We start from the raw sequence: 27226 nt of genomic DNA, 5'->3' as shown, positions 1-27226 counted from the left end.
TTTTTATATATAAAAATTTGATTCATTTTCATTTCAGTTTGTATTCTTCATACAATTGGTTTCTGGGGTTTTTTTTGTTGTTGTTTTACCTGTTTTTTCCCCCCTTTTCGTAATTAAACAACACCTTTCTTTGTTTTTCACCACCCCCCATAATTACTGTTTAAAGTAGGTTTTAAACATTTATTTATACTCTGTCTCTCTCTTTCTCTAAGACCTGTGGTTCCTTGCAGTTTAGTGAGCATATTTTTTATACAGTGTTTCCTGGTATCCTGATTCAGTTTTACCCTTCTGTAGTTATTTGTATGTTGCTACTTCTAGCTTTCCTAAACAATCCTCAAAACATGGTGCCCACATTCCAGAAAGGATGATTCTCCTCTACATTTAACTGGGCTTTCAGTGTTGCAGTGAAAGAAATACAGTGATGAGCACATTTATTGAACACATTCAATTTTATCTTGTTAAAAACTATATTGCTGCATGTCAAAAATTAAATGTGTTGCTTCTTTTAATTAACAGCAGAGGTAGCACGGCTATTTGCCCCGTATGGGGGCTCAAACAACCCAAGGAGGCAATTTAGGTCTACTAGAAGGATGCCTTCTCCAAGCATAGTACATCACATAATGTACACACATAATTTCTGTTGTCTAAGTGACCAGACTTCTACCAAAATACCAAGTGTGTTTGTCAAAGCAAGCCTTGCTGCCTCTGGACTTGGAGAAAAGAGGATCTCCTTCACAGGTATGTAATATTATTAGACCACAAATAAGTAGCCCAGTTAACATAATGTAAAGTATGGAAGGAGAGAAATAATTTTGGTTTTGCAGAATAATGTCAGCAGTGTGAAAAGATCATAAATGTGAAATTACATGGTTAAGTAAAATGTGTGATATTTAATTCAAACTGGAACGTCGGTCTTCTTGCATTCTTCCATTTCTCTGCAACAATTCTCTCTCTGAAATATGTGATATCTTCGGCAGAATCCATTTCATCGGCAGTAGTAAGCATTTTTCTAATTAATTCTTGTGCTATCTCGTTTACTTCCATCTCACACACAGCCATGTTGAATTAGGCATAGCCAATCTACAGAAGTCGATTAACCAATCAATAACTAGATGGTGTGTTAGAGCCCACCCTCTCAACTTTGACGAGTGAAAGTGACAGTTTTATTTCAAGTCGTATTTCATGATGGTTTGGAGGAATGTTACGGACAAAATGAAATAAATAAATAAGCAACAAAAAACATATTTCGTGACACATTTATTTATTTATGCTCTCATTTCATGGCACATTTATTTATTAAGGCTTCATTTCATGATACATTTATTTATTTATGCTCACATTTCACAGAACTTTAATTTATTTGCGCATTTATTTATTTATTTATTTCATTTTGTCCGAAATAGTCCTCCATAGTATGAGTAGTAGTAGTAGTAGTAGTAGTAGTAGTAGTAGTCGTATTGTACAGTGAAATTGTAACTTGCTTGTCTGATTAGCATATAACTCAATGAACCAATGACTATGACACAGTGCTTCAGAAGCTGGAGGACAGGATACTAAACACCTAAACATCTATCATTTCCTAGAGAGGGGCTAGGAGCTTATTCATTTCTACCTATAACAAAGTCAACCTGCACTTGGTAAGTGGACATGATGACCAGATACTCTATTCCAATAATTTTTTAACTTCTAGTGAAATCAGCAGAAAGATCAGTAATTGTGGCACTAAAAACAGCTCTCAGCATACCCCCATCAAAGCTTTTCGATGATATGACAACTACTGCCTACTCATAATCTGAGGGCATATTGCTTCTAAGAACCTGCTGGAGTTCATGTCATGGGCCAAGAAGGATAATAAATAATCACAACCTTCAAGCTTAGATCTGATAAAACAGATAAAAGGTTAATTTCAAGAACAGCATTACTACAGTCAATACAATAGGCAGCAAAGAACTGAGTGAAGTAAAACAGAGTTGAACTCATGGAGAAGCAGCCTTATGGATGACATCTTTGGAAAATAAGTGACATGACTAATAAATTTAAATCCTGGTATTATCAGCATGGACTATTCCAAGACTCTTCTAGCTATGTCAGGGGTATTTGAAATGAAAATGCCCAACATCCTTCAGAGATGCCCCAGCATCTTATAATAAGTCTGCACCATCAAGCACTGTAATACACATAGTTACCAGTTACTTCAGCAAAAGAGGACTTCAAGAACACCAGGACATTCTGGGACATTATATTATAAGTTGATAACACTTTAGTTTAGGACCTGCAAAAATGCATTTATTACTAATTTACTCTTATGTAACAAGACCGTAACAAAGACTTCTTTGGTCTTCATAACTTTTATAAAACGTCAATAGTTAGGTTATTCATCTCTGTTCAGTGTGGCATATTGGCATTATGGCAAACTTACTTGTTAATATGGAGGCTTCACAAGTCTTATACTAAATATGTAATGTCAAGAGAAATGTGCCTTCGTTATGCCACTTCAGACAATTCCTTGACTTGACTTGACTTCAAAGTGATGTTTTATTAATAGGCCACACTGCAGAGATGAATAAACACCTTGCTGAAGCTTTGTAAGTATTATGAAGACCCAAAGGTCTTGTTACATAAGAATAAATGATACATTTTTGGCGTATTTAAACTAGAGCATTACCTATAAGTTAGTTAATGTGGTATTAAGGACAGCCCTTGGCATGAAATGTTTGACCAGCAGAGTATTGCCAGCACATATTTAAAATGTCCAGTGGTGATTCCCTATACAAGGCTAAGGCTAAATATTATTTATGGTTCAGAGCCACTAGTCAAGTGCATCTTTCACTCCCAAGGAGTCTATAGCTGATAGACCCCTTGAGAATGAAGGATTAAGAAGGTCCTTTAGCAGAAGATCGGTAAATAGTTTTTTTTTAATGCCTGGAATCTTCAACTAGGCACTGACACAATTCTTGTGAAGGAGCCAGCCTATTCAAAGTTGACAGGTTTTCCAGAATCAAGATATTACAGCTGACATATAAACAGGCAAAGAAGAAATAAGGTGAAGATCTTTAAAAGGGGATGAGTAGTGGCAGAAACATTCAGACTGGCAGGTAGTGGTGAGGTGGGTGGGTGGTTCTTAGACATTTGTTTTATGGTGAAATCACCTTGAGATATCGCAGGTGAAAAGCTGCCCACTCGTGAAGCCTGCCCAGGTCTGCTCCAGTTTGAAGAGTAATGCACTGTCTTTCTTTCAGGGTAGGAAGATACAATTATGAGAGCCAGATATGACGACCCAGTTGAGTGGGACATGCATACATTTCAAAATTCGCCTTCTTTGTAATTGCAGATTCTGTTTCCTCTTTACAAGCATAGCACATTGACCTTTCTATAGACTGCTTGTCGATCATAATCCGACAAGCAAAACGGGGGCCATTCTCTAACATGTTTTAGTAAGAATATTATGGGGAATGAGGTAATAGTTGGCACCAGTGAGAAGAACTGGCTTCTTCAGATATAGATGAACCTGACTAATCTTACACAAGATGTACCCTTGTTTACAGGAAACAAACATTAAAGTTTACATTATAAGTTTTATTTAAATTTTGCAATAAAAAACCAATGAATTTTAGACTCGCTTTCAATAATATTAAAATATTTTCCATGTGATATCAATACTTACTTAAGCATTTCCAAGAAAGGTAAACCTGGAAAAACAAGAGCCAGCTTCTCAGCTTCTTTGTCTCCTATCTTATTGCCTGTTAAAGTTTCAAGGCTATACAAGTAAAGAGAATGTTAAATGTTATTTTAAAGCAGATTCCTAAATTCTAGTTTAACTTTGTTTTTCAATATAAAGAATCAACAATTAGTTCTGCATGTTGAGGACCCATGGATTGGAATTACTATTTGAATTCAGATCCTTTTGTAAATAGACAATAAAACATAATGCCACAGCAAAATAATACAGTTTTCAATTATATTCTAAAAATCATTTTAATTTTTTGTGGCCTCCTTTCATAGAGCAGTTAATGTGTGGCTACTTACTCTAGATGCTGCAGCCTCTCAAAGGCTGGTAGAATGTCCACAAGCTGTGAAAATCCAGGATGACCACAAGTTGCACCAAGCCTGAAGATCCAGAATAAAAGACAGCAGAATTGAAATCAATTCCCAAACTACTCATTTGTGTTTCTCTTTGAATGGGGTTGATAAAATTCTAAATGCATTTAACTTCTGTATTCTACATAACAGGTTATAGAAATCCATCTCACTTGTTCTCTTTATTATGCCTTTTATATCAAAGTATCTTATTATACTTGTAGCAATTTATTGAGTTAAAAACCTATATCAGAATCTTACATTTTCAGGATTTGTGTAATTTTTTTAGAATAAAGAAGTTACTCAGTTTAATTTAAAACAACAAGACATTAATCAGTGCGCCACATTGCTTCCAAAAACAGCAGTGGTTTTCCACTTGGCTTGACAATCAGATATTTGTGAATTTTTGGTACTTACGCAAATTCTAACTTCCTGAGGTCTTTCACGGCTGGTATATCAAGGACCTCATCATCACATGTGTTTGTTGTGCTGCTGCTGGTACTAAGAAGAAACAAAGAAAACAGCTGCTATATATCTTCAGACATTAAAATGATTATAAAATTAATAACTATCCAGAAATCTGCTAAATTAATATGCACTATACTGAAGTTTGTTTATTTATTTATTTTTAAAAAGTAATTTTTTAAAAAGGAGACCCGGGTTCACTTCCCAGATCCTCCCTGCGTGGAGTTTGCATGTTCTCCCCGTGTCTGCGTGGGTTTCTTCCGGGTGCTCCTGTTTCCTCCCACAGTCCAAAGACATGCAGGTTAGGTGCATTGGCGATCCCAAATTGTCCCTAGTGTGTGCTTGGTGTGTGGGTTTGTGTGTGTGTGCATGTGTTTGCCCTGTGGTGGACTGGTGCCCTGCCCGGGGTTTGTTTCCTGCCTTGCACCCTGTGTTGGCTGGGATTGGCTCCAGCAGACCCCCATGACCCTGTAGTTAGGATATAGCAGGTTGGATGATGAATGGATGAAAAAGATTCTGTAGTTCATACAAGAAAATGGAACACAATTGGGACCCAGGTGGTTAGAGGTACTTAGAGATGTAAGGTTTCCATTTCCAGGGTCTAGTCCATCTTGATCTTTTGCTCCTATACCTGCCACTAAACTGTCATTGCACCCAATCCTCGCCCTTTAACTTACAGGTGGTGAGCCTACAAGAAAGGCTTCACATTGCAATTTTGGAGTAAGCCTGTCTGTATTATGTGAACATCACTCCCAGGTCTGGATCCAAGGGTGGGTCTTAGTAATCTTATCCTGGGCAAGGTACACTGTTTGTTTAATTTGCACTGTTACAAGGATCATTGTAAATCATTCTTTGTCTGAAATTTCATCCCAGAGCTGTTCGCCAAGGGAGACCCTACCAGGAGCACAAAGCTCCAGGCTACCTAGTCCTGAACATACCTAAAGTGCACAAGCCCTACCACCACAGCAGATGCTGGATGGTGTGGGAACATGAAAACCTAATCTATGTGTGTTTTGTATATTTGGAAAAAGCATATGACCTTTTCCCTTGGCATGTGTTGTTGGAAGTGATTCAGGAATATGGAGTATCAATGCCTCTCTTACATGCTAGTCATACTCTATTTGAATGCTGTGAGAGCTGTGTCAGAATACTTGTCAATAAATTGAATTTGTTCATTGAGGAAGTCAGACATGTCTTGCTACAGCTTCCATTTGCGGTTTTCATGAGACAGGATCTCATAGGTGCAGCTGAGGATGTGAGGGTGCCCATTTGGAGAGGCAAGTTTTAGCATTGTTGCTTTACGCAGATGATATTGTCCTCATCTGACTGTGACCTTTGGCACACACACTCTAGTGATTCACTGCCGAGTGTGAAGCATCAGGGATGAGGATCAACACTTACAAGTATGAGGTCATGGTTTTCTCTTGGAAAAGAACGGATTGCTCTCTCCGGGTGATGGGGGAAGAAGATTACCCTTAGTGGAGGAGTTCAAGTATTCCAGAGTCTTGAGTGATTGAAAAAGTGAGCGTGAGATCGACAAGTGAATTAGAGCAGCAGCAGCAGCTGTTCTCTTGGTGCTGTACTGGTCTGTAATGGTGAAGCAGGAGCTCAGTCTAAAGACAATCTACATCCTTGTCCTCACCTATGGTCATTAGTTGTAGGTATAGACTAAAAGAATAAGGTTATGAGTATAAGTAGCAGAGTTGAGGTTTCTTTGTAAGGTCACTAGGCTGACACTCCATGATAGGGTGAGAATCTCTTTGATTTGTTAGAGCCTCACAGTAGAGTCACTGCTCCTCTTGATTAAGAAGAGCCAATTGAAGTGGTTTGAGCATGTCATAAGGATTCCCCCTGGGTGGCTAACATTGGACCTGCTACCGGCACGTCCCACTGGATGGAGACCCACAGCAGACACGAGTTATGCTGGGAGGATTGTATCTCTCAGCTAGTTTTGGGAACACTGGGGAATTCCCCAGGAAGAGCTGGAATCTGTTACTAAGGATATGGTAGTCTTGGCTGACCTGCTTGGACTGTTGCCACCACAACCCTCACCAGGAGAAATTTTTTTAAATAATCAGCTGAGATGAGACATAACATTTCCTTGTTCATTAGTCTGGAATCATGAAAATAGTGTAATATGATATTAAGGTCCAGTCAACAACATAAGACACTGAAAAGGGAATGTTTTGTGATATTTTGCTGTGCATTGGTTTTGTAGGAAAAGATGGACTGTCCTCTCCAGGTGGAAGGTGAGTTACTGCCTCAAGTGGAGGAGTTTAAGTACCTCAGGGCTTGTTCACGAGTGAGGGGAAAAGGGATGGTGAGATCGACAGACGGATTAGGGTGGCATGTGCAGTTATACAGTCACTATAACATCTTTAGTGGTGAAAAAGGAGATGAGTCAGAAGGCAAAGCACTTGATTTACCAGTCATTCTATGTCCCTACCCAGACCTGTGGTCATGAGGTTTGGATAATGACCAAAAGAATGAGATTGTGTGCACACATGGCCAAAATGAGCTTCCTCCACATGATGGCTGGTCTCTGCCTTAGAGATAGGGTGAGAAGCGTAGACATCCAGGAGAGTCTCAGAGTAAAGCCGCTGGCAACTCTGCATTGAAAGGATGTTTAGTGAGGTGGTTCAGGCATCTGATATGGTTGTCTCCTGGATGCCTATCTGTGGAGGTTTTACGGGCATGACCAGCTGGGAGGAGACCCCAGGGAATACCCAAGGCTCGCTAGGAGGATTACATCTCCCACATGGCCTGGGAACACCTTGGAATCCCATAGTATAAGCTTGCAAGTGTGGTTGGGGAAAAGGACATTTGGGCCTGACTGCTAAGATTGTTGCCCCCCACGACCCAGCTTCAGATATGCAGTTGAAAATGGATGGATGGTTTTGCATTGTATTGTAAGATTTTTTTAATGTCAGCCACGATACCTGTCAAAGACAGGTAATAGACTAATTTAAACGATATTTGCTATCTCTTGCCCTGTGTGTACTTTCAGCACCTTTCTTCTGTATTTGTGTGTGTCTGAACCTCTCTTCACTGGTGCGTTCTCATAATGCCTACTTCTCACACTCATTTCCAAGGTGTCTTTGTCACCTCCTGTCCGGTTTTATACTTTCCGTCTTTGTAGGTGACTCTCTCAGCATGCATTCCTCCTTGTGTGTCTTGCACTTGCATTTCCTTTATTGTCACTTCACCAAAGCCAAACTGGCCAATCAGATTGCTCTGAGGAACTCGATCAGTGGTGTTTTATTATATAATAATAATAATAATACATTTTATTCTGATTTTCATGAGCTGTTTGAGGTAAACAGTGTCTGCTGAATAAGCAACAAAAATAAAGCTACAATTTGTATCTACTTTCACACTCTACTGTCCTTTTATTTCACACCCCTGCTTTTATGTTTAACTTAGAAGCATTTTGTTCCACTAACATCATTTAAGTATTTTTTATTTAAATTTGAACACCATGTACATGTAACATAAATTTAAACATTAGCTATATTTAACTGTCTAACTGTGGAAAGATCTTACCTCATCGGCAGTGTCTTTTCTTTGTAAATCTTAACAAGCAGACTCAGGTACTCAACATCAGTATACTGGCTGGCTTTAAAAGGGTTAATGGTGAACTTCTGAATGGTGGACTTGAGCAGATCATAGTTGTGCGTTTGTTGAAGATGTTCCCATAGGCTTATCGTATCTGCTATTGAAGCTCTACAACACAAGAGAGACATTTAATATCACATTATGCCTCTGTCACAGAATTCAGTTCTTTGTTGTCTATAAGCTGTCCATTTCAAATTCAGCATCTGACACTCCTATCCAGACATCATGATACATTCAACAAATATACTATAACAGTGCTGACAAGTCACATAAACCAAAGGTGAGCTACCCATGTATAAGCTGGCATTGCATCACCAGTGGCAGGGACACCTATATAAATGGCAAGCCTGCAAAATCACATGGTTTTCCAACTAGTGCAGCAAAGACAAGCAGTCCTATTAAAGATAGCAAGCCACCTCAAAGAGCCATATAAAGAGCATACAATCCATCTATTCTGGCATTTGGCACTGATAATATGAATCATGTAAGATTGGTTTCAGCAGAATTATGATATGTTCATATATGCAATAATTATTACTGTACCATGCTTTATGCACAATAAATATAAACTACAAGAACAAACTCATAAGCAGTAAAAATTTCATTTTGGCATCTCACCTGAATGCTGTAACATTTTCCAATTCTACCAGCCTTTTCATGCCAAGAAGGTTTATTCCTGTTTCTTGAAGGTCTAGGATAAATTGTGTATTGGATACTCTTAAAAGATGCTGCAATACAAAGACATCCAGAGGAGCCAGACATGTTCCCCGGAATGAGAGCTCAGGTGGTAGGTTTTTTGCCACATGTTGGATCACATCTTCATTTTTTGTTTCATACACACAGTGGCAATACTCCAGTAGTCTATTTGATAGTAGTTCAGATAGTCTTACTTTTTTTATATACTCCAAAATGGCATCCTTTTTGGTTTCCAGGTCCTCATGTTTCATAATCAATCTGCTTAAATGGCCTTCTTCATTCTGAAACAGTAGTCCAACTAGGAACCTGCGAACCACATCCAGCCACTCCTGATGAGGTTTTTTCTTTTTTTGTTGCAGGTGGATGAGCTTCACTAAAGTTTTTCCCTTAATGCCTCTGACCAAGCTCAAATGCAAAGCGCCCATGAAGTCCTGCGATAACAAATCAGAAAATGTATGGCCAAATAATTTTTCTTCTCCAGAACAGTTCAAAGGGTACTGTGTGACAACGCCTGATTTTAAACTGAACTCTTTCAGTGTGGGACATTTGAAGTCATTTTCTTCCAACAGTGACTTATGGTCCTGTATTCCCTTCCAGGCTAGCTGACAAAGTTTTAAGATATTTTCTGTCTGTGTTTTATCTGTTGGAAGATCCATAGGAACATTATTAAACAACCTTTGAGAGACTATATGGAGATGGAGGCCCGTGATTGTCATTGGTAGCTCTTTATCCATTTCAAACTTTTCAAGAAGGAGGCAGATGAATTTGCACATTAATGGAGTATGACACAAGCTATGCAAAAATTGGTTCTTTTCCAGTTTCTTTTTTGCAGCATCATATTGTGAGTTGTCTCTGAAGTGTACTGACATGTAGTGTTCAATATCCTCATGGCAAAAACCACTTAATTCAAATATTTTGTCCACTTTCCCTAAAAACTGGTTAAGTGTTTCTTTAGGTCTTGCCGTAAACAATATCGTTGATCCTATGAGCAGTTTCTTTTGAAACAGTCCTGAGAGGAGGTCCTTAATGCTCAAAACTTCTTTGGTAGAATTATTGGCAGGTGACTGCAGAAAAGCTTCCATGTCTTGAAAATCATCGAAACCATCAAACATTATCAGGATCCTCTGAGGATTTCGGAGTACAAACCGGAAAATCCTCCCTGCATTTTCACTCAGAGGAGATTGTGACAGTTCAAAAAGTAGTTTTTGTAGACCAAAACTCTTTCCAGGAAGATTCAGTCGTTTGCATTCAAACCGGAAAATAAAGTCAAACTGCTGAAACTCTCCTTTGGCCCAGTCCCTGCAGAGTTTGTGGACCAGGGTGCTTTTACCCATTCCTGCATTCCCCAGTAAAGCGATCACCCTTCCCTCTTTTGTTAAGTCTTTCGGTGGGTCAAATATCTGACTGGGAAAGATTGCAGCTTTCTTTCTCTCGGTCATGTCAAGTATTACAAACTCTTTCTCCTGAGATTTGGCATTGTTTTTTCCAGTTTTGATTTTAATTTGCTTCTGAATCAGTGGGACTTGAATGTAGTGGGATTCTGAGAAAAACTCCTTATCCTGAAGCAAGGCAGCCTTCATATTTTTAATACAATCTTCAACCTCCTCTATAATACAAAGAACAATTTAGGATGTGATAAGTCAGAATACAATTCTTTCATTATTTCTGTGCATTTGAGCATGCATCCACTTATGTTCTTAATCCTAATAACAGATCGTTTTGCAGAATTAGACTAGCTAAAGTTTTTTGTTAGAGCAGTGCTTGAAATGGAATGTGTAAAAATGTTAGCAGGTAGCATCATGGCATCAATTCCAAAGTGAACCTGTCACCTATGCAGAATGTTCAAACTCCCAAGTCCAAGTGCCTATTTTCTGAAAATGTCTAAAGTTGTGCCATTTTAGTTGAATGGCGACTTAAAATTGACTTGGTGTGAGTAACTGCATGAGTGTGCCAGGCACTGAACTGGTGGTTCCTGCCTTGTGACTCGGCAAAGGCTGAACTTTTGCTTCCCACAGTACTGCACTGGTAAAAGTGTCACAAAATGAAGAGTTCAATGAAAGAATACTAGCATATTTCTTTTGCCCATTATGGTCTGCTCCATAGCTTAGATTTTTATTCTTTTAAGTGAGAAAACTCAACTTTGACTTGTAACATCTGCATAATACATGTTTGTTGAACAGAAAAATCTGAATTGCTCTTGAATTTGGGTTTCTTACAGTATTCGATGAAGAGAAGAAGTTACTAAGTTACCTCAGTTTGATAATAAAAGGCATGGTGGAAAATGGGGTTAGGTGAATTCCATTCAAATAATACACTAAATTTTGAATTTTGGTGTAGTGGTCAGTATTGCTGCTTCATAGTTTTTTAAATATAGTTGCAGTTTTGTCTGAAGTGTCTTTTGGCATACAGTTTGCATGTTCTTTTTGTGTTTGGATAAAAGTCCTAAGAGGGCTCTGGCTTCCTCCCACAGGTCAGGTCAGGTCAGGTCAGGTCAGGTCAGGTCAGGTCAGGTCAGGTCAGGTCAGGTCAGGCCAGGGAGCATGAACTGGTACAGCACGTTACTGCACACACCACATGACGAAATAGCTTGGGATCCCAGTTGGTAAACTGCAGACAGACACTCAGTCCAGTCCCACCCTCTGGAAATAATCATCTATCTCCTGCAACCAGGTGTTACGTGGGCATCCCCTTGGCCTGGTCCAGCCGCTAGGGTCCCTAGCAATGAGGATCATGCAAGTCGGATCACCCTCGGAGAATTGCACCACATGGCTGCAGTGCTGTAACTGATGCTCCCTCATAATGCAGGTAATGTGCCTCATTCAGGACTCCGCAGGCAACCACTCGTTCAACACAAAGTCAAACCAGAGGTACTCAAGGATTCTCCAAACAAATACAGTACAGAAGGAGTCCAGTCTTTGTCTCAGGTCACTGGATGGCATCCATGTCTTGCAACCATATAGCAAGACAGGAAGCACAAGGACTCTAAAGACTTGGACCTTTGTCCTCTTACAAAGATATCGGGAGTGTCACACACCCCTTTCCAGTGACCTCATGACCCACCATGTTCTCCCGATCCGTCTACTGACTTCATAGGAAGAGTCACCAGAGACATGAATGTCACTGCTGAGCTAAGTAAACCTCTCAACAAGGTCGACACTCTCTCTGCAGACAGGCACACTGCTTATTGCTCTGTCCAAGAGGTCTTTCAGGGCCTGATATATTGTTTTTTGGGACTGTGGGAGGAAGGCCAGGCCATACACCCACATTTCACTCATGCCTACTGTAAGATCATTGTCAATTTGATCATCGATGGGTTGCAACCACACAAGGAAAAAACAAAATGGTGTTTCAGTTAGTATGAAACAATGAAACCATCCACTGAAGCACTTGATAATGCTATGCAGTATTCTTCCTGTTTCTAACCAACTCGTTTCTCATTGAACTTCCAGGGCTCCTCAATTGCTGCATATGGCTCATCAGTGAAATATTAAGGTAAAAATTGGTCCTGAAGCCACAAAGGTGTTAAAAAAATAAACAGACAACTTACAGTATTACCAGCACTGCCACCAGATATATAATAAAGACCAATATGGTTAATTATGAAAACAAATTAGCCATGTGGCCAGCAACGCTCTCCAAACAAGCCTTAGAGGAGCCCTTTCCCTCCCCCTGCCCTCTTCAGAAAACACAGGACACTGTCAAATAATAAAAACAAAAAAATTATTATGATTTTCATGGAGTTCCTTTCTTTTTGATGAAGAAAGTGCAAATCATCTGCAAAGATACATGGGAAACAAAAAAGACATGCCTGCTATGCCAGAGACGCAACTTCAGAAAATAGAATGAGTCAGTCTCACAGCAACACTATGTTACGCAGCCAATTTATGTCCAAACATTGGAAGTCTTTGAGTGCAATGATCCATCCATCCATCCATCCTCTTCTGCTTATCCGAGATCGGGTCGCGGGGGCAGCAGCTTGAGCAGAGATGCCCAGACTTCCCTCTCCCGGGCCACTTCTTCTAACTCTTCCGGGAGAATCCCAAGGCGTTCCCAGGCCAGCCGAGAGACATAGTTCCTCCAGTGTGTCCTGGGTCTTCCCCGGGGCCTCCTCCCGGTTAGACGTGCCTGGAACATCTCACCAGGGAGGCGTCCAGGAGGCATCCTGATCAGATGCCCGAGCCACATCATCTGACTCCTCTCGATGTGGAGGAGCAGCGGCTCTACTCTGAGCCCCACCTGGATGACTGAGCTTCTCACCCTATCTTTAAGGGAAAGCCCAGACACCCTACGGAGGAAACTCATTTCAGCCGCTTGTATTCGCGATCTCGTTCTTTCGGTCACTACCCATAGCTCATGACCATAGGTGAGGGTAGGAACATAGATTGACTGGTAAATTGAGAGCTTTGCCTTACAGCTCAGCTCCTTTTTCACCACGACAGACCGATGCAGAGCCCACATCACTGCGGATACCGCACCGATCCGCCTGTCGATCTCCCGCTCCATTCTTCCCTCACTCATGAACAAGATCCCGAGATACTTGAACTCCTTCGCTTGGGGCAGGATCTCGCTCCCAAACCTTTTTCGGCTGAGGACCATGGTCTCGGATTTGGAGGTGCTGAATCCCATCCCAGCCGCTTATGATTTATATTTTATTCACTTATTGCTAGCTTGTGTCTGTTAGTTGCATTTTGTTTATTGTATTCATTCTGTCTGCACCTTTTGTTGTTTGAGGCACTGTGGTGCTGTGCTTAACACTGCTGCCTCACAACTCAGATCATATATTTGGCCACAACAATTGGTTCATCATAGTTGCCAGACTTTTCTTTAGCCCTCATGGACACTTAAAAGACTAATAACCCTTAAAATCCACTCAAAACTACTTCAGTTCCTCCTTCTCCATTGACTTCAATACATTTTACAGAGTTCAGCGAAGTTTGCAAACATTTCAGTGACTTTGCCATACTCGAGGTGAAGTGGATTCAGCAGGGTCATTCATTACTACTGCGGACATCATGCTGAAGCTAGTGATCCTCTATGTGGAGTACTGAGGATGAGAAGCTGTGTAGGCATCTCTCATAACCAGTGATTGTGTGGTGGATAGAGTCTGTGTGTGTTTGTGTGTATGTCTTTCTGTGCATATGAGGTTTAGAGTACAGGAGTAGACTAACCAAACAATGAACTTGTTGCACAATAATACACACTTGTTGCTACAGACAAGGACAGATGAGTAAACAAAGATAAATGAAGCATTTTTTAATTTATTTAAGCTGTCTAAAACCCACTGAAGATACTAAGAAGATGCCCAATTAATATAATAAATGTTGCTTTTGGTGAAAACTTTGAGACAAGTAATAGGCAACACAGCTCAAAATAAAGGAATTTCTTTTTTTGAGAATCTGTAAAAATGTTTACATTTTCATAAAAACAAAATCACAATATGGAACTTACTTGGCTTTTGCACAGCAGGGAGAGTTTTCTCCAAAGTCACCTGCTCACCTGAAAGTTGTAACAAAGGACCTAGTTTTAGTAATGAATATCTTTGTTATTACTTTACAAATTCAAAGATCTACTTTATTTGGGCTTAGAAGAGCAACCAAAACACAAATCAAGGTGCACCACAGATACACCATATCTTAATTATTGACTTTAGCAAATATTCCATTCTGATTTTGCATCACTTTCTCAAATATAGTGCAGCTTACTGAGAATTAAAATCTTAGCAAACTTCATGTAGGTTTTTTTAGGTCTTTGATCTAATTCTCCATGTGTGACAATTATTCCCATTAGTTTTTGCTCAGTTAAACTACTTTAACTCTACATTTCTCTTTTAGTAGTCAATAGCCTTGTTATTCTTAGTTTAATTAAATAAAAGAACTGAAACTCATCTTTATTTGTGTATCTTGCTTTAGAAATGACTATGCATTTAGTCTGGCAGGCACATGTAGTGTCACATTACAGGATAAACCTTATGCTCACATGTTACTGGATTTTATGATAAATGCACAGTTTGTTTGTAGTACACAAGCATGACCACCTGTGTATAATCAAATGGGGCATGGAGTGTCGAGCTTTCTCTGTAACATTCAGTAAACACCCCAGTGTATCATTCTAAGCTACAGCATTTTCATTTTCAAGTAAAGAACTCATATGTTCAGTTTCTTTTTATTTGGTGTACATCTTATTTACAAACTCAATACCTCTGTCATTTTGAGTTTGATTTCACTGTATTTCACGATTATATTCATGGAAAAACTGACAATTGAATTAAACTGTATTTAGCAGTTTCAGAAAACCACATACCCATGTCAGATTCCTGAAGAACAGATTGGCTTCCCAATGGAGCAGATGGAGTTACAGGAGAAGTCATGGCTGAATCGACAACAGTTCCCGCTACTGTAAAATGTATAAGGAAATAAACTTTTAATTTATGTAAAGTTCTAACTACTAACTAATTTTAATTCAGATATTGGCATTCATGACAGAAGGAACAGAATAGATGGACAGAAAGATTATTCCAAAAGGTGATTTGGAGAAATAGCAAAATGATAACTGATGATAGATGCTAGAAGATTTAGAAAGTTTATATCTGCATATAAAGTTGCTATACCATATTTGTAAAAAATCACCTTTTTCAAAGCAGACAACACATTAGGCATAAATCAGCAAAGGAAATATTATTTACATGTATTTTCAGAACAAAATGAGTAGTAATTAAACAAAATTAAAACCAATGACAGGTAAAAAATCAGTTCTCTATCAATTATCTATCTCTATGTAAATTCAGATTATTAGGAACACCAGTACACCTGCTTATCCATGCAATTATCTAATCGGCCAATCATGTGGCAGTGGTGCAATGCAGATACAGGTCAGGGGCTTCAGTTCATGCTCACATTAAACACCAGAATGGGTAAAAAATGAGATCTCAGTGATTTTGACTGTGACATGATTATTGGCGTCAGACAGCTGGTTTCAGTGTTTCTGTGACTGCTGATCTCCTGGGATTTTCACACACAGCTGCCTTTAGAATTTACTCAGAATGGTGTTAAAAAACAAAAACATCTAGCGAGTTACAGTTCTGTGAAAGGAAATGTCTTGTTTGATGAGAGGGGTCAGAGGAAAATGGATAGACTGGTTTGAGCTCACATAAAGGTTGTGATAATTCTGATGACAATTATTTTTAACTGTGTTGAGCAGAAAAAAAATTGCAGAATGCAAAACATGGAACTTCGAGGCAGATGGGCTACAACAGCAGAAGACCATGTCAGGTTCCACTCTTGTTATTTAAGAACAGACATCGGAGGCTGCAGTGGGCACAGGCTCACCTAAACTGGATAGCTGAAGACTAGAAATATGTAGCATGCTCTGTTGAATCTCGATTTCTGCTGAAGCACACAGATGGCACGGTCAGAATTTGGTACCAACAGTATGAAATCGTGTTGTGCCAACATTCCAGGTTTGTGGTGTGGGTGATGTAATGGAGTAGGGAATGTCTTCTTGGCACACTTTGGGCCTGTTAATACTAATTAATCTTCAGTTAAATACCACAGTCTATCTGAATATTGTTGCTGACCATTGCATCCCTTCATGGCTAAAATTCCACTATGATAATGTAACATGATATCACAAAGCAAAAGTCATCTGAAACTGGTTTCATGAACATGACGAGGTCTTCCCTGTTCTTCAGTGGCCTTCTCAGTCACCGGATCTGATTTCAATAGAACATCTTTGGGATGTGGTAGAACAAGAGATACGCATTGTTAATATGCAGCTGACAGATCTGCAGAAACTGCGTGATGTAATCATGTCAGCATGGACCAGAACCTCACATGAATGATTCCAATATCTTAAGGATTCCATGCCACAAAGAACTGAAGCTGTTTTGAGGGCAAAAGGAGGTCCTATTCAGTATTAGTATAGTATTCCTGATAATTTGTATATAATGCTGCAAGACCTGAACACATTGCAGATACTTGCAAAAAGGTAGATGTTGTTCAGAAACATCTGGATACAACTTTCTAGTCATCCTCCACTTTGTGCCCCCACTGTTAGTGTAGGATTTTTTCACTGTTATACCTGAGTCATGTTTAACGTTTTCTTTAGACTGGAACAGCTGCAGTATCGACAGATGGATATGACAAACTTGTAACTGGTTTTTCCATTTGATCAGCTCAGAGCACTATAATACTGGGCTCAATTTCACAAAATGATCGTCAAGGAAAATGGAAATACGCAGTTTTGTTCCTCTTTCTGCAATTTTAACAGGTGGCTTTAGCACTATTCTTAAAATTTCCTGAGCTTATGTTAGATGTACTGGGTCAGTAATGCTGCTGTTTATAAAGATGGAGCACCAAACTACAGCGGCTGCCATCTTAGGCATCATCTTGGTCATACTACATTATCATTTTAGATTTTACATTTATGTTTTGTTTGTTGTCCGTGTATGTTGCACCAATACTATCAAGACAAATTCCTAGTACACCTTGCCAATGAAGTGAATTTGGATTCTGATAATCACTTTACATACTAAACCATTCATGAAAACAGTTTAAAAACAAGTTAAAACTTTGAATATTTAATACAGAAAGCACAGAGATACATTACCTGGAGAACTTGGCGTTACAGCCATACCAGATGGAGGCACTTGATTAGAAGAAGGCACTATAGGAGAAAGCAGGAAATATAAATAAAATATGAGACAAGTACAAATTATTGTAATGTTCAGGAGTCTAAGCAAGGTTCCTTAAACTTATTTTTTTGTTTTTTCTTGACCCAATCTTAATCTTTTTAATGTCTTTGAGACCCAGTTCTCATTGAATACCCAGGTAATCATCAGTGTGTGTCCCTACTGGAAAATCGGGCCCAACCATTAGAGCTCTACCTCTTGGCAAATCATGGATGACTGTCAGACCCTGGATTAATTGAACACAATAATTGCAGTAATGTCGATTGCATAATCAATCTGAGGTGACCTATCGTGACCAACTTCAAAAACCATCTGTGACCCATTACCATGTAACACAACAGTAACTCACAACCTATAGTGATAAACCCAACCCATAGTTTAAGAACCTGGTCTAGGCCATTAATGTTCACTGGCTAATACATACAGATATGCATATTTCATGCCTATGAATTTTTTTCAAGCAAATTGTAATATACTGTCAACAAGTACAACTTCCTAAATGAGAAGTGTATTGATATGTATTTTTCCAAAGCATGTCCATTTTTAATGGGATTACGTGAGAAGGTGTGTATTTCTGCATAGCTCGTATTTATACACCACCCAGCAGCGGACTATCAAATTTACTTAGCAGCTGCCACTAGAGTTGTGCTCAATACAGAAGTTAGACAAGGGTAGTGGAACGTTCTACCTGCTAACTATGATATATCACTACGGTAGGTCATTTTGATGAATTTTTGATGTCAAGTCAATGTGAATGCTTTTAATTTATGGACCTCCTTAACAATGGATGCTGTGGTGAACAGTTTACACAGTGGAGAAGAAAGATTTGTATTATTCACCAAAATTATGTCCAGTAGAATTAAAAATTGGCAACATCTTGTCCACTACTGCCCATGATGAAAAAGTTTGGTGCCTTCATTTACTGCAAGTGTTGCTCTTGTGCACTATAAGCTTGCTTTGCATTTAGATTTAGATCAAACCATTTATTGTCATCATTCATCATCCAAATTTCACATTTGACATTTGTTTACATTAAATTCACAATATTGGGGATACATTTTTGTGCAGTGCACATAATCAGAGAATGAGATCAAGAATGTCTTTTTCAAGAAGTTAAGTTGTGCTCAAAAGAATATGGCAGTAGATCTGCCATACGCCCCGTGTCAGTTGGCTTAGAAGTAAAAAATGTTAAAAAATAAAGACTGCTCTTAACTCTCATGCAAGTGAGAGAACATGTTAAATAGCAAAGTTACATATGCTTTATCAAACCTGTGGTGACGCAGTGCGATTAAATGGATTGTCAATGCAACAAAGGTAAAAGGATTTCTTGAATTTATATTATATTTTTATATATACTATGTATGTACAGTATATAGCCTGTATTCTGTATATGCAGTTCATATCTATCTATCTATCTATCTATCTATCTATCTATCTATCTATCTATCTATCTATCTATCTATCTATCTATCTATCTATCTATCTATCTGTTCTTCCACCTCTGAACCCAGTTAAGCAGATCAAGTGTATCCTGACAGCAACAGGAACAAACACCAGATGGCTCACAAGCCCCATGTCACTCTCTTTCACTCATACGGAGACACTTTATAGTTGATAATTATCATATTCCATACAGATAAGTGTCTATACATCAGGAAGTATTTGGTATTTTTTTTAGTATACTACTTTAAAGCCAATACAACATATCATAGCCATTACTGTAGTATAGCAAGTGTAGTGTTGGAAGTTTTATTTTTAATTCACCTTTATGCATAAATTTTACATTTCTTAAGGTGACACGTTTTATTCAAAGAATCTTACAAATGGAATTATATTTTTCTGTTGCTCTGCAATTGGAGGGATGTCAGGTTTACTGACTTGCAAAGATTGATATTCTAATCCATTTCAGTCCCTTAGGCACTAAAGCCACCTGAAACTGGGAAATCTTGAATTATAAATTATCATGGAACAAAAAAGTATGAGCTGAATGTGTCCTGGTCAGCTTAGCTTCAAAGTTAAGCTCCCATAAAGTAACTGATTACTATTATGAGCTTCACACAGAAATCAGACATAGATTCAAATTTGTGTAAGAATTATAAGAAATTTCCCATTTCTTTCCAGCAACATAGAAACACTTGTCCCACCAACCTAAAAACAATTCTGAAAAGAAATTTCAGTCTGTTTTTTCCCCTGTGCTCAATACATTCATAATTCATTGGAAATATCGTCTGATTCAGGAAATTGTCAGAACATTATGTTTTTAGTCTTAAGTGCATCTTTTAAAACTACTGACAATGTATTTCTGTGATATGAGGTTGAGGATTCAATGCAACCATCTTGTTCTGTTCTTAGTTTAATTCCATGCTGAAAAAAAATCAAATACGACCGACAGAACTTTATTGTTTAAACTCTCATGCCTTCAGCAGGTACAGTACACAATTTTTGATGCTGGGCCTTCTCCTGATTACATTTCTTTTTTTGGCGTAGTATGGACCATCACATACTTTATGTTCATTTTGCAGATGCCCACTGACACAGCCCTTGTCAAGCTCCTACTGTTCTTATATGATAAGCATGATGGATATTTTCACTTAATAATACACTTAAGATCAACTTAAATGTTCTTCATGCTTATCATTATCAGTATGTGCAGACATTTGAGGACAGCACTCCTTCATTTTTGTTTGGAGTTATTTTAAGTATGATGACTTCTGGATTGCTTGGAATAATTTATTTTTCTGTTTATTTTATGGTTTGGAAATGTAATTCAGAAATATATTTTCTTGTGTATATTGAAGATACTTCTTCTGTTGTGTTGATTAACTAATTAAGTGAGGGGAAGCAATGGAGTGAAAATCACTTGTCCTTACATTCAGAAAAAAAAAATCATTTAGCAAATTGAACATTTAGCAGAAATTATATTTATATTGACAAATCTTAACTCAAAGGACTTTAACCACAGATTTGTGGAGTCCAAAATACATTTAGGTGTCATCTTTGACAATGATTAAACTTGTAATGGTCACATTTACAAGCTCTCAAAGATAGTAATCAAAATAGTTGATTCATTTAGTATTATTCAGAAGTGTAATGCTTTGCTGTTTATATGTTTTTATTAACTCTATGCAGTTAAGTAAAATTCTGCTGTGAGGATGACAGGAAGAAACAGGAAGTGCTTTTAAATATCAAAATATTCCTTTCCAAACTTACTAATAGGCATACTCTAGATAGACCACACACTGTGGTTTACAAGAGGCCAACTTTTAAAAAAATTCCTAGCCCGGAGAATGTATTTCTAATGAAGTAACGAAGTAAATTCAAAAGTGAATAATAGATACACCTGAATTGACATAATAATTCCTTGCTAACCTGGCATCATTCTCATTTAATGCAGAAATCCACAGAGAGGACATACCAACTACAGCTTTTCAAATTTAATATAGATATCTGTATATGCTTGTGTAGGCATCACTTGATACCTTTATAACATTTAATAAACAATTCCAAGTATAAATTAACCTGATTGGATTGATCATTAAGGTTTTGTCTGACTTTTACAACTGCATGCCGTCTCTGACATGAACTCCCTCTGTTTATCCAGTCTTGGGACCAGTAGCGGCTTCGGCAGGTTTGCCCCCCTGGTGGCTAGATCTGCATGTTAAGTGATGTGTATGCAGGAGTGAGGACTCGAGTTGAAAGCAGTGTTGGGGTAACAGAGATGGTCTCAGTTTGAGTAGGTCTGCACCAGAGATCTTCTTGAAGCCCTTACCTCTTTGATCTGGTTATGGATGTGTTGAGTCATGGGATAAAAGACCAATCCCCCTGGTGCCTACTTTTTGCTGATGACATTATGTTGTGTAGCACCAGAACAGAGGAGGCAGAAAGGAAGTTGGAAGAATGGAGAAGGACTTTGAAAGATAGAGGTTTAAAGATGAGTAGACTGAAGACATGGTTTAATGATGATCAGAATTCATGAGATAGCCTGCAGAGAGAGCTATTGAAAAGAGTGGATACATTTAAATATCTAGGATCAGTGGTAGCCCGAGATGGAAAATGAGATGCAGAGATAACCAATAGAGTATGTGGATCAAACAATTTGAAGAAGGTATCAGGAGAATTATGTGATCAAAGAATTAAAGTGGAGGTTAAAGGTAAGCTTTTTAGGACAGTGGTAAGACCAGCAATGACATATGGAGCTGAGACACAGGAAGAAAGGGGAGCACAGGAGAAGAAATTACATATGGCAGAAATGAGAATGTTGAGATGGATGTGTGGAGTTACTGAAAAGGACAGAATAAGAAATGATGCCACTGCTCAGGTCGGGACTGTAAAAAGGGGATAGATGTTCTTATTTCACAGCACATGAAGGACTAAAAATACTTTTAAAATACAAGAAAATGATGACAGTTGGCTGTGCCCTTGGTCAGTTTCATGAAGGTTCACATATGGGCTAAGAATTTAATAATAAATGCTGGCCCATGAAATGTGCAGTTTTTTTGTACAAGTGGAGAAAACGTAATGCATTACATTTTACAATAAGTAAAATTAATGTTCCCCATACTGTTTTGGGAATACTGGCTCCATGCCGCCTCTTGATGATGTTTAACCTACAGTATATTTTAGCACTTTGTTATGACATTGGAGCATTTTGACAAATAAGAACTCCATAAATTGACTTGTGTGTAAATTGAGATTTTAAGAAAGCAGGTTTCTGTCTTAACCAGGTTACTCAACTTATCCTGGTTTTGGGTATACATGTAAATGCACAGAGTGATGTTTATTTTTGGAACTTATTGTAAGTAAAAAAATACATAAGTGTGAAGCATTGTGATAAAAGTAAACAATATATTCTGGATCAAAAGAAGTAACTTTAAAAGTTCTGAAGATTGTTAACATTTAACAACTTACTAAGCAGTCATTGCAAGTGATGTTTAGCATTCTAAACATTAGAAAGCTTCTTTGCCCTGTGCTGCCTTATGATCTGTATTCTGTTCTCCTTTGTTATACTTAAACTGGGTGTTATTCATCTTACCTATTACAATGGCAGAATTACTTGATTGGACATTGTTTGCCAGAGGAAAGTTGATGACAGGCTGGGGAACAGTAGTGAAGGTTTGAAAAACCTGAAATGCTGTAGGAATAGTGCCAGATGTGCCCGGAGCATCTGAAAAAAGAATAAAGAGAAAATGTATGAGCTCTTTGCAAACTACTCTAAATTAGTCAGTTCTTTCCTTAAACAGAAGTCAGTCTTTATATTTTCTTTTTAGAGAAAAAATGAGCTCGCAATATGTGGATGAACAAGTTGTATGTAAATGGTAAACATGAGACATCATATATGTGTTGCCACCAGCAGCAGCAGTATCTTTTCATTCCAGCCAAGATCTCATGTTAACTTTTGGACTATTTTAATAAACAATTCCTAAATCAAAGAATGCAAAAATTTAAAACATTTGGATAATTTAAAAAGGGGATCTATAGATACAATGATTGGATAAAATCAAGCGCTCAAGTTTGATTGTCCAGACTGATGGTTAATCATTCCATGTAGTTCTTGTTTCTTTGAACACTTAAACAAATAAGTTCACTTTAAAAAAAGTTGCAATGAGTTAACCAACACATATACAAAAAATGAATACATATGTATTTTGAACCCTGAAGAAATATACTTTATCTGTTAAAGTTTAAAAGATATATGTTAAAGCTATAAAGATTAAAAGATTCTGTTTTAGTCATTGACACAGACACACATATAGCACCCTGCTACTGGGTACACTTTAAGCGATTGACTTTTTGTTTATAAGTTTTATGGTAACCTGCGACCTGTGAATGATTTGGCAGGATGAAGCTATGCCAGTGGAAATATATTTGTCCTTAGTTTGTTTAGCAGATGTTTTTATCCAAAGTGACTTACAAAACAGGTAAACATAATCGAGTAACATTAGGCTAAGGCCTGTTTGTTCAGCAAGTGTAGCAGGACAGGCAGCAAACGTTAATTGCCACAAATGAAAAGAACCAATAACTAATATTACAGAGATTATAACACTGGTCAACAAGCATTTTGCTACTGGGAGTCTTTCACCTTTACTTTAACAAATTTCACTTGCTGACTCCAAATCTGAAGACCATTTTCGTCCAACACGTCCCGTTTTTTAGTTATGATGTTCCAGGTCTTGGACAACTAGGTTGACTAGACAGTAGAAATGATGCGTTTCAGCATTTAAGAAATACGTTTGGTCTCAAGAAAAGTGAAGCCAAAATTAAGAAAGGTGTTTTTGTTGACGATGAGTTCAAAAGGAAACTGAATCAGCACCCTCATTCGTGCAGGTTGTCCTGAATTTTCTTGACAAGCACAGAGCAGAGAATTATACTGAGCTTGTGGAGAATATGCTGAAAGTATTATTAGCTTACAGGAGGCAGAATGTCACTGAAGACGCATTTTTTACATTCTCATCTCGACTTTTTTCCACCAAATCTAAGCGATGTCAGCAATGAACATGGGGAAAGATTTCATCAAGATATAAAGGTGATGGAAAAACGATATCAGGTTTACTCCGAGCATGATGGGTGACTGCTGTTGGTTCTTGCAAGGAGACAGTGCAGTACAGGTGCAAGAGCAATTGCCTCAAAGAATTTTGAGCATGCTGACCTCACTTTTATATTGAGGTAATTTGACATAAACTTGCTTTAAAGTATCTCTGGTATCATCTTCTGGTTTGTTTTCAGAATAAACACATCAAAACAATTTTGGTGGGACATAGATCAAATTCCAGATAATGTGTTGAAATATTATATTGATATTCAAAAGTGTCAAAACAGCAATGATGTGTATCTCAAAAATGTGACGTGCTAGTTTAATTCTGATTTCATGTATGAAATCAGTGTAAAAAACTTAATAGAGAGCTGGTCTGAAGTTCCCAGTAGCAAACAAAAAATATTTTTTTGTAGACCATTGTAATTGATAAAGCAATTAAACTTAATCTAACAACAAATTAACAAACAATATAAAATATCACAGAGTAAAGTTTTTTTCCTATCACTTAGACAAATATTCATAACAAAGATGGGTCTTCAATTGCTTCTTGAATACAAAGAGGGAGTCAACAGTATGGATGGAGGTGGACAGGCCATTCCACCAACTAGGAACTACAAAGGAAAAGAGTCTGGATTGAGACTTAATACCATGGTGAAGGGGTGAGAAGGAGTATAGGGCTTCACCATTGTCTCTATATTTTAATTGGTAAATATTTTGTTAGAAAAGAAAGTGTGAAGCACATACATAATGCAATGGATTTCTTGCCAAAGTGACAGCACCTCCAAGCAACCCCTAACCTATGCCAGTGTTTAACTTTCAAACAAACAAGAATTTTATTAATGAAGTAATTGAATACATACGTGCACAGTGGGTAAAGATGGTCGTATTTCCATTTACAGTAAAGTTGGTGACTGGAAATTGTACAATATGTGAAAGCTGGGCTGCAGACGGTGTAATCTGAAGAGGAGTGAAAGTAACGATACCACTCGTTGGAGGGCCAGGAGAATTTGTTTCTAATAAAACAAAACACAGAATAAATAAAAGATTACAATTTGCACTAAAAGTTACTCACTGAACTGGCACCATTTTCAGTTAATGCAGAAATCAGTAAAGATTGAAATCAAAAATGAAGAATACAGGAAATGGTAGGGCAGTGTAAATTCCATTTACAATAAACAGTAGGTCCCTGTATCCTCATTTGAGCACAGACTCACCACCACTCTCACCAGGCTGGAAAGAACAGCTTGCTTTTTTTTAACTGCAGAAAAAATGTGTGACTTTTAAAGTCTGTATAAGCATCATTGTCCTTTCTGCTACAATTTGATTCCTTCTCCGAGTCTGCCTGAAGATTCATATCAGCAGGTTAGTAATTGCTAATTTTACAAGATGAAGCTTGGGATGTTTGAGATAATAACTGTTTGGTATCAGGTTTGTTTACTTAAACATTTACTGTATGTGTGAAGTCAGAGAAGCAAAGTTGAATAGACTTGCCCTTCAGTGTTTACAAGCCTAACTACGTTTGTAGTGACCTAAGCACCTCAGACTATTGTGAAAGTCAGAAGGGCTGGGAATAAAACAAAAAAGGAAAACCTCTTAATAAGCACGGCACTATAAAATGTAATTAATGTGTTAAGAGTTGGAGTGATTTAGCAATCTTTGTGCAAGATGTGTACATGCTGTATATATATGATTATTATAATAATAACAATAACACATTTTCCTTACAACCACTTAAACTGTGACAAATAAACAAAGAATGTTTAGTTGGTCCTGAAATTAACTAATTGAAAACCGTTTTCAAGCAGATTATATTACTGGTTGACTCTCATGTCAGAATTATAAAATGCTTAAATGATGAAATGAAATCAAACACAGCCAGCCTCCACTGCCCACAACCCCCTGTTTTTCTCTACAATATCGATAGTGCCAAAGTAAATTTCACTCTAGATATTTTTAAAACAATATCTAGAGTCCTAACATTTTTAGGACTTCACGGCTGCTTGACATGGGCCTTATGCAAAAACAACTAAACATCTTTGCCACAACACTGATGTGGGCCCAGATATCATGCATTGCATAAAGAAATAGCAATCAGGAGCTAACATGTAGGCAAGCTGAAACTAAAAAGATGAAAGGGGGAACATACAGTGCCCCTCAAAGTGCTATATACTGCATCTGTTACTGCAAACAGAAAAAAGATGACTGAAACTGAAGAAGACATGTGAAATGTGTACATCAACTGTGTCCACCTAAACACTTCTATTAGATTTAGAGATTAGGAAGCTAATCTTCAGTACTTGGAGAAGCTCACAAATAACTCATCACATAAGGAAGCAGATACAAACTAAAGCCTACAAGATTACAATAGTTAGCCACTGTCTGTTACACTGTTATAGTGTATTTTTCATTATTAATTCAATGCAGATTATCTTCTTTTTTAATCATGGTGAAAAGTCATCTGATCGCCTTTGCATTGAAAACACCTCTCACTGTGATTATCTCCTTCTTAAAGTGACACGCGGTTGTGCAAGTGATAATCTAGTACTTCTGATGAGGGTCTTTATAGCCACTGAGTTGTTTGCTGGTTAACGATCTTAATTGTCCTTGACAGGTAGCAGATGGTGGGGCTAAGCATAGATTGCTCCTCTGTCCCCTCCAGGAGGCACCCTCTTGAAGCACTTTTGGCCAGAGGCTTGTTCCACCACAGTGTGCTAAGAAGCACCTCTGGGGGTCTTGTCTGCCCACTGCTATCGGGCAATTCAATGTTTCCACCCAATGTACTCATTAAGTTTATTTGTATTTATTTATTTACTTATTAATTGATTGGCTGTATTATATGTCCTGTGAGTCTGTATCCTTGATTTTTATGTTTCTGCAGCTGTATGCATCAGAATATCCCCATGGGATTAATAAAGTTTATCTAATCTAATCTAATGATGGGATTTCTAACTCATCTAGATGCCATACATTTTTCCTGGGAACTTCTAAGCATTGCCCTGAATTGGACTGGCACCCTGTCCAGGATGTGTTCCCTGTCTGGCACCTTGTCAGCAGACCCCTGTTCAGGATGAGTGGGGTAGAAAATGACTGACTGACATCTAAGCATGTTAACAAACATGAAAATAATATCTCATGTTTGTTTGTTATAATGTGTT

The 27226-nt window shown here is 38.0% G+C and overlaps 1 protein-coding gene across 1 annotated transcript in view; it reads right to left on the bottom strand.

Annotated features, from left to right (window-relative positions):
• LOC114660880 (class II, major histocompatibility complex, transactivator) overlaps nucleotides 1–27226 on the bottom strand; it is a 59381-nt gene that overhangs the window by 16627 nt on the left and 15528 nt on the right. The window contains exons 7-16 of the mRNA XM_051933365.1: nucleotides 24932–25084; nucleotides 22572–22703; nucleotides 17458–17514; nucleotides 15154–15246; nucleotides 14302–14349; nucleotides 8776–10459; nucleotides 8086–8265; nucleotides 4495–4578; nucleotides 4027–4107; nucleotides 3665–3757 (exon numbers count right to left, since the gene is read on the bottom strand). Coding sequence (XP_051789325.1) covers nucleotides 3665–3757; nucleotides 4027–4107; nucleotides 4495–4578; nucleotides 8086–8265; nucleotides 8776–10459; nucleotides 14302–14349; nucleotides 15154–15246; nucleotides 17458–17514; nucleotides 22572–22703; nucleotides 24932–25084 — 2605 coding nt within the window. The remainder of the gene's footprint in view (nucleotides 1–3664; nucleotides 3758–4026; nucleotides 4108–4494; nucleotides 4579–8085; nucleotides 8266–8775; nucleotides 10460–14301; nucleotides 14350–15153; nucleotides 15247–17457; nucleotides 17515–22571; nucleotides 22704–24931; nucleotides 25085–27226) is intronic.

Source organism: Erpetoichthys calabaricus, chromosome 11 (assembly GCF_900747795.2).
Source record: "Erpetoichthys calabaricus chromosome 11, fErpCal1.3, whole genome shotgun sequence".
Lineage (NCBI taxonomy): Eukaryota > Metazoa > Chordata > Cladistia > Polypteriformes > Polypteridae > Erpetoichthys > Erpetoichthys calabaricus.
This window is presented reverse-complemented; position numbering and strand designations above follow the sequence as displayed.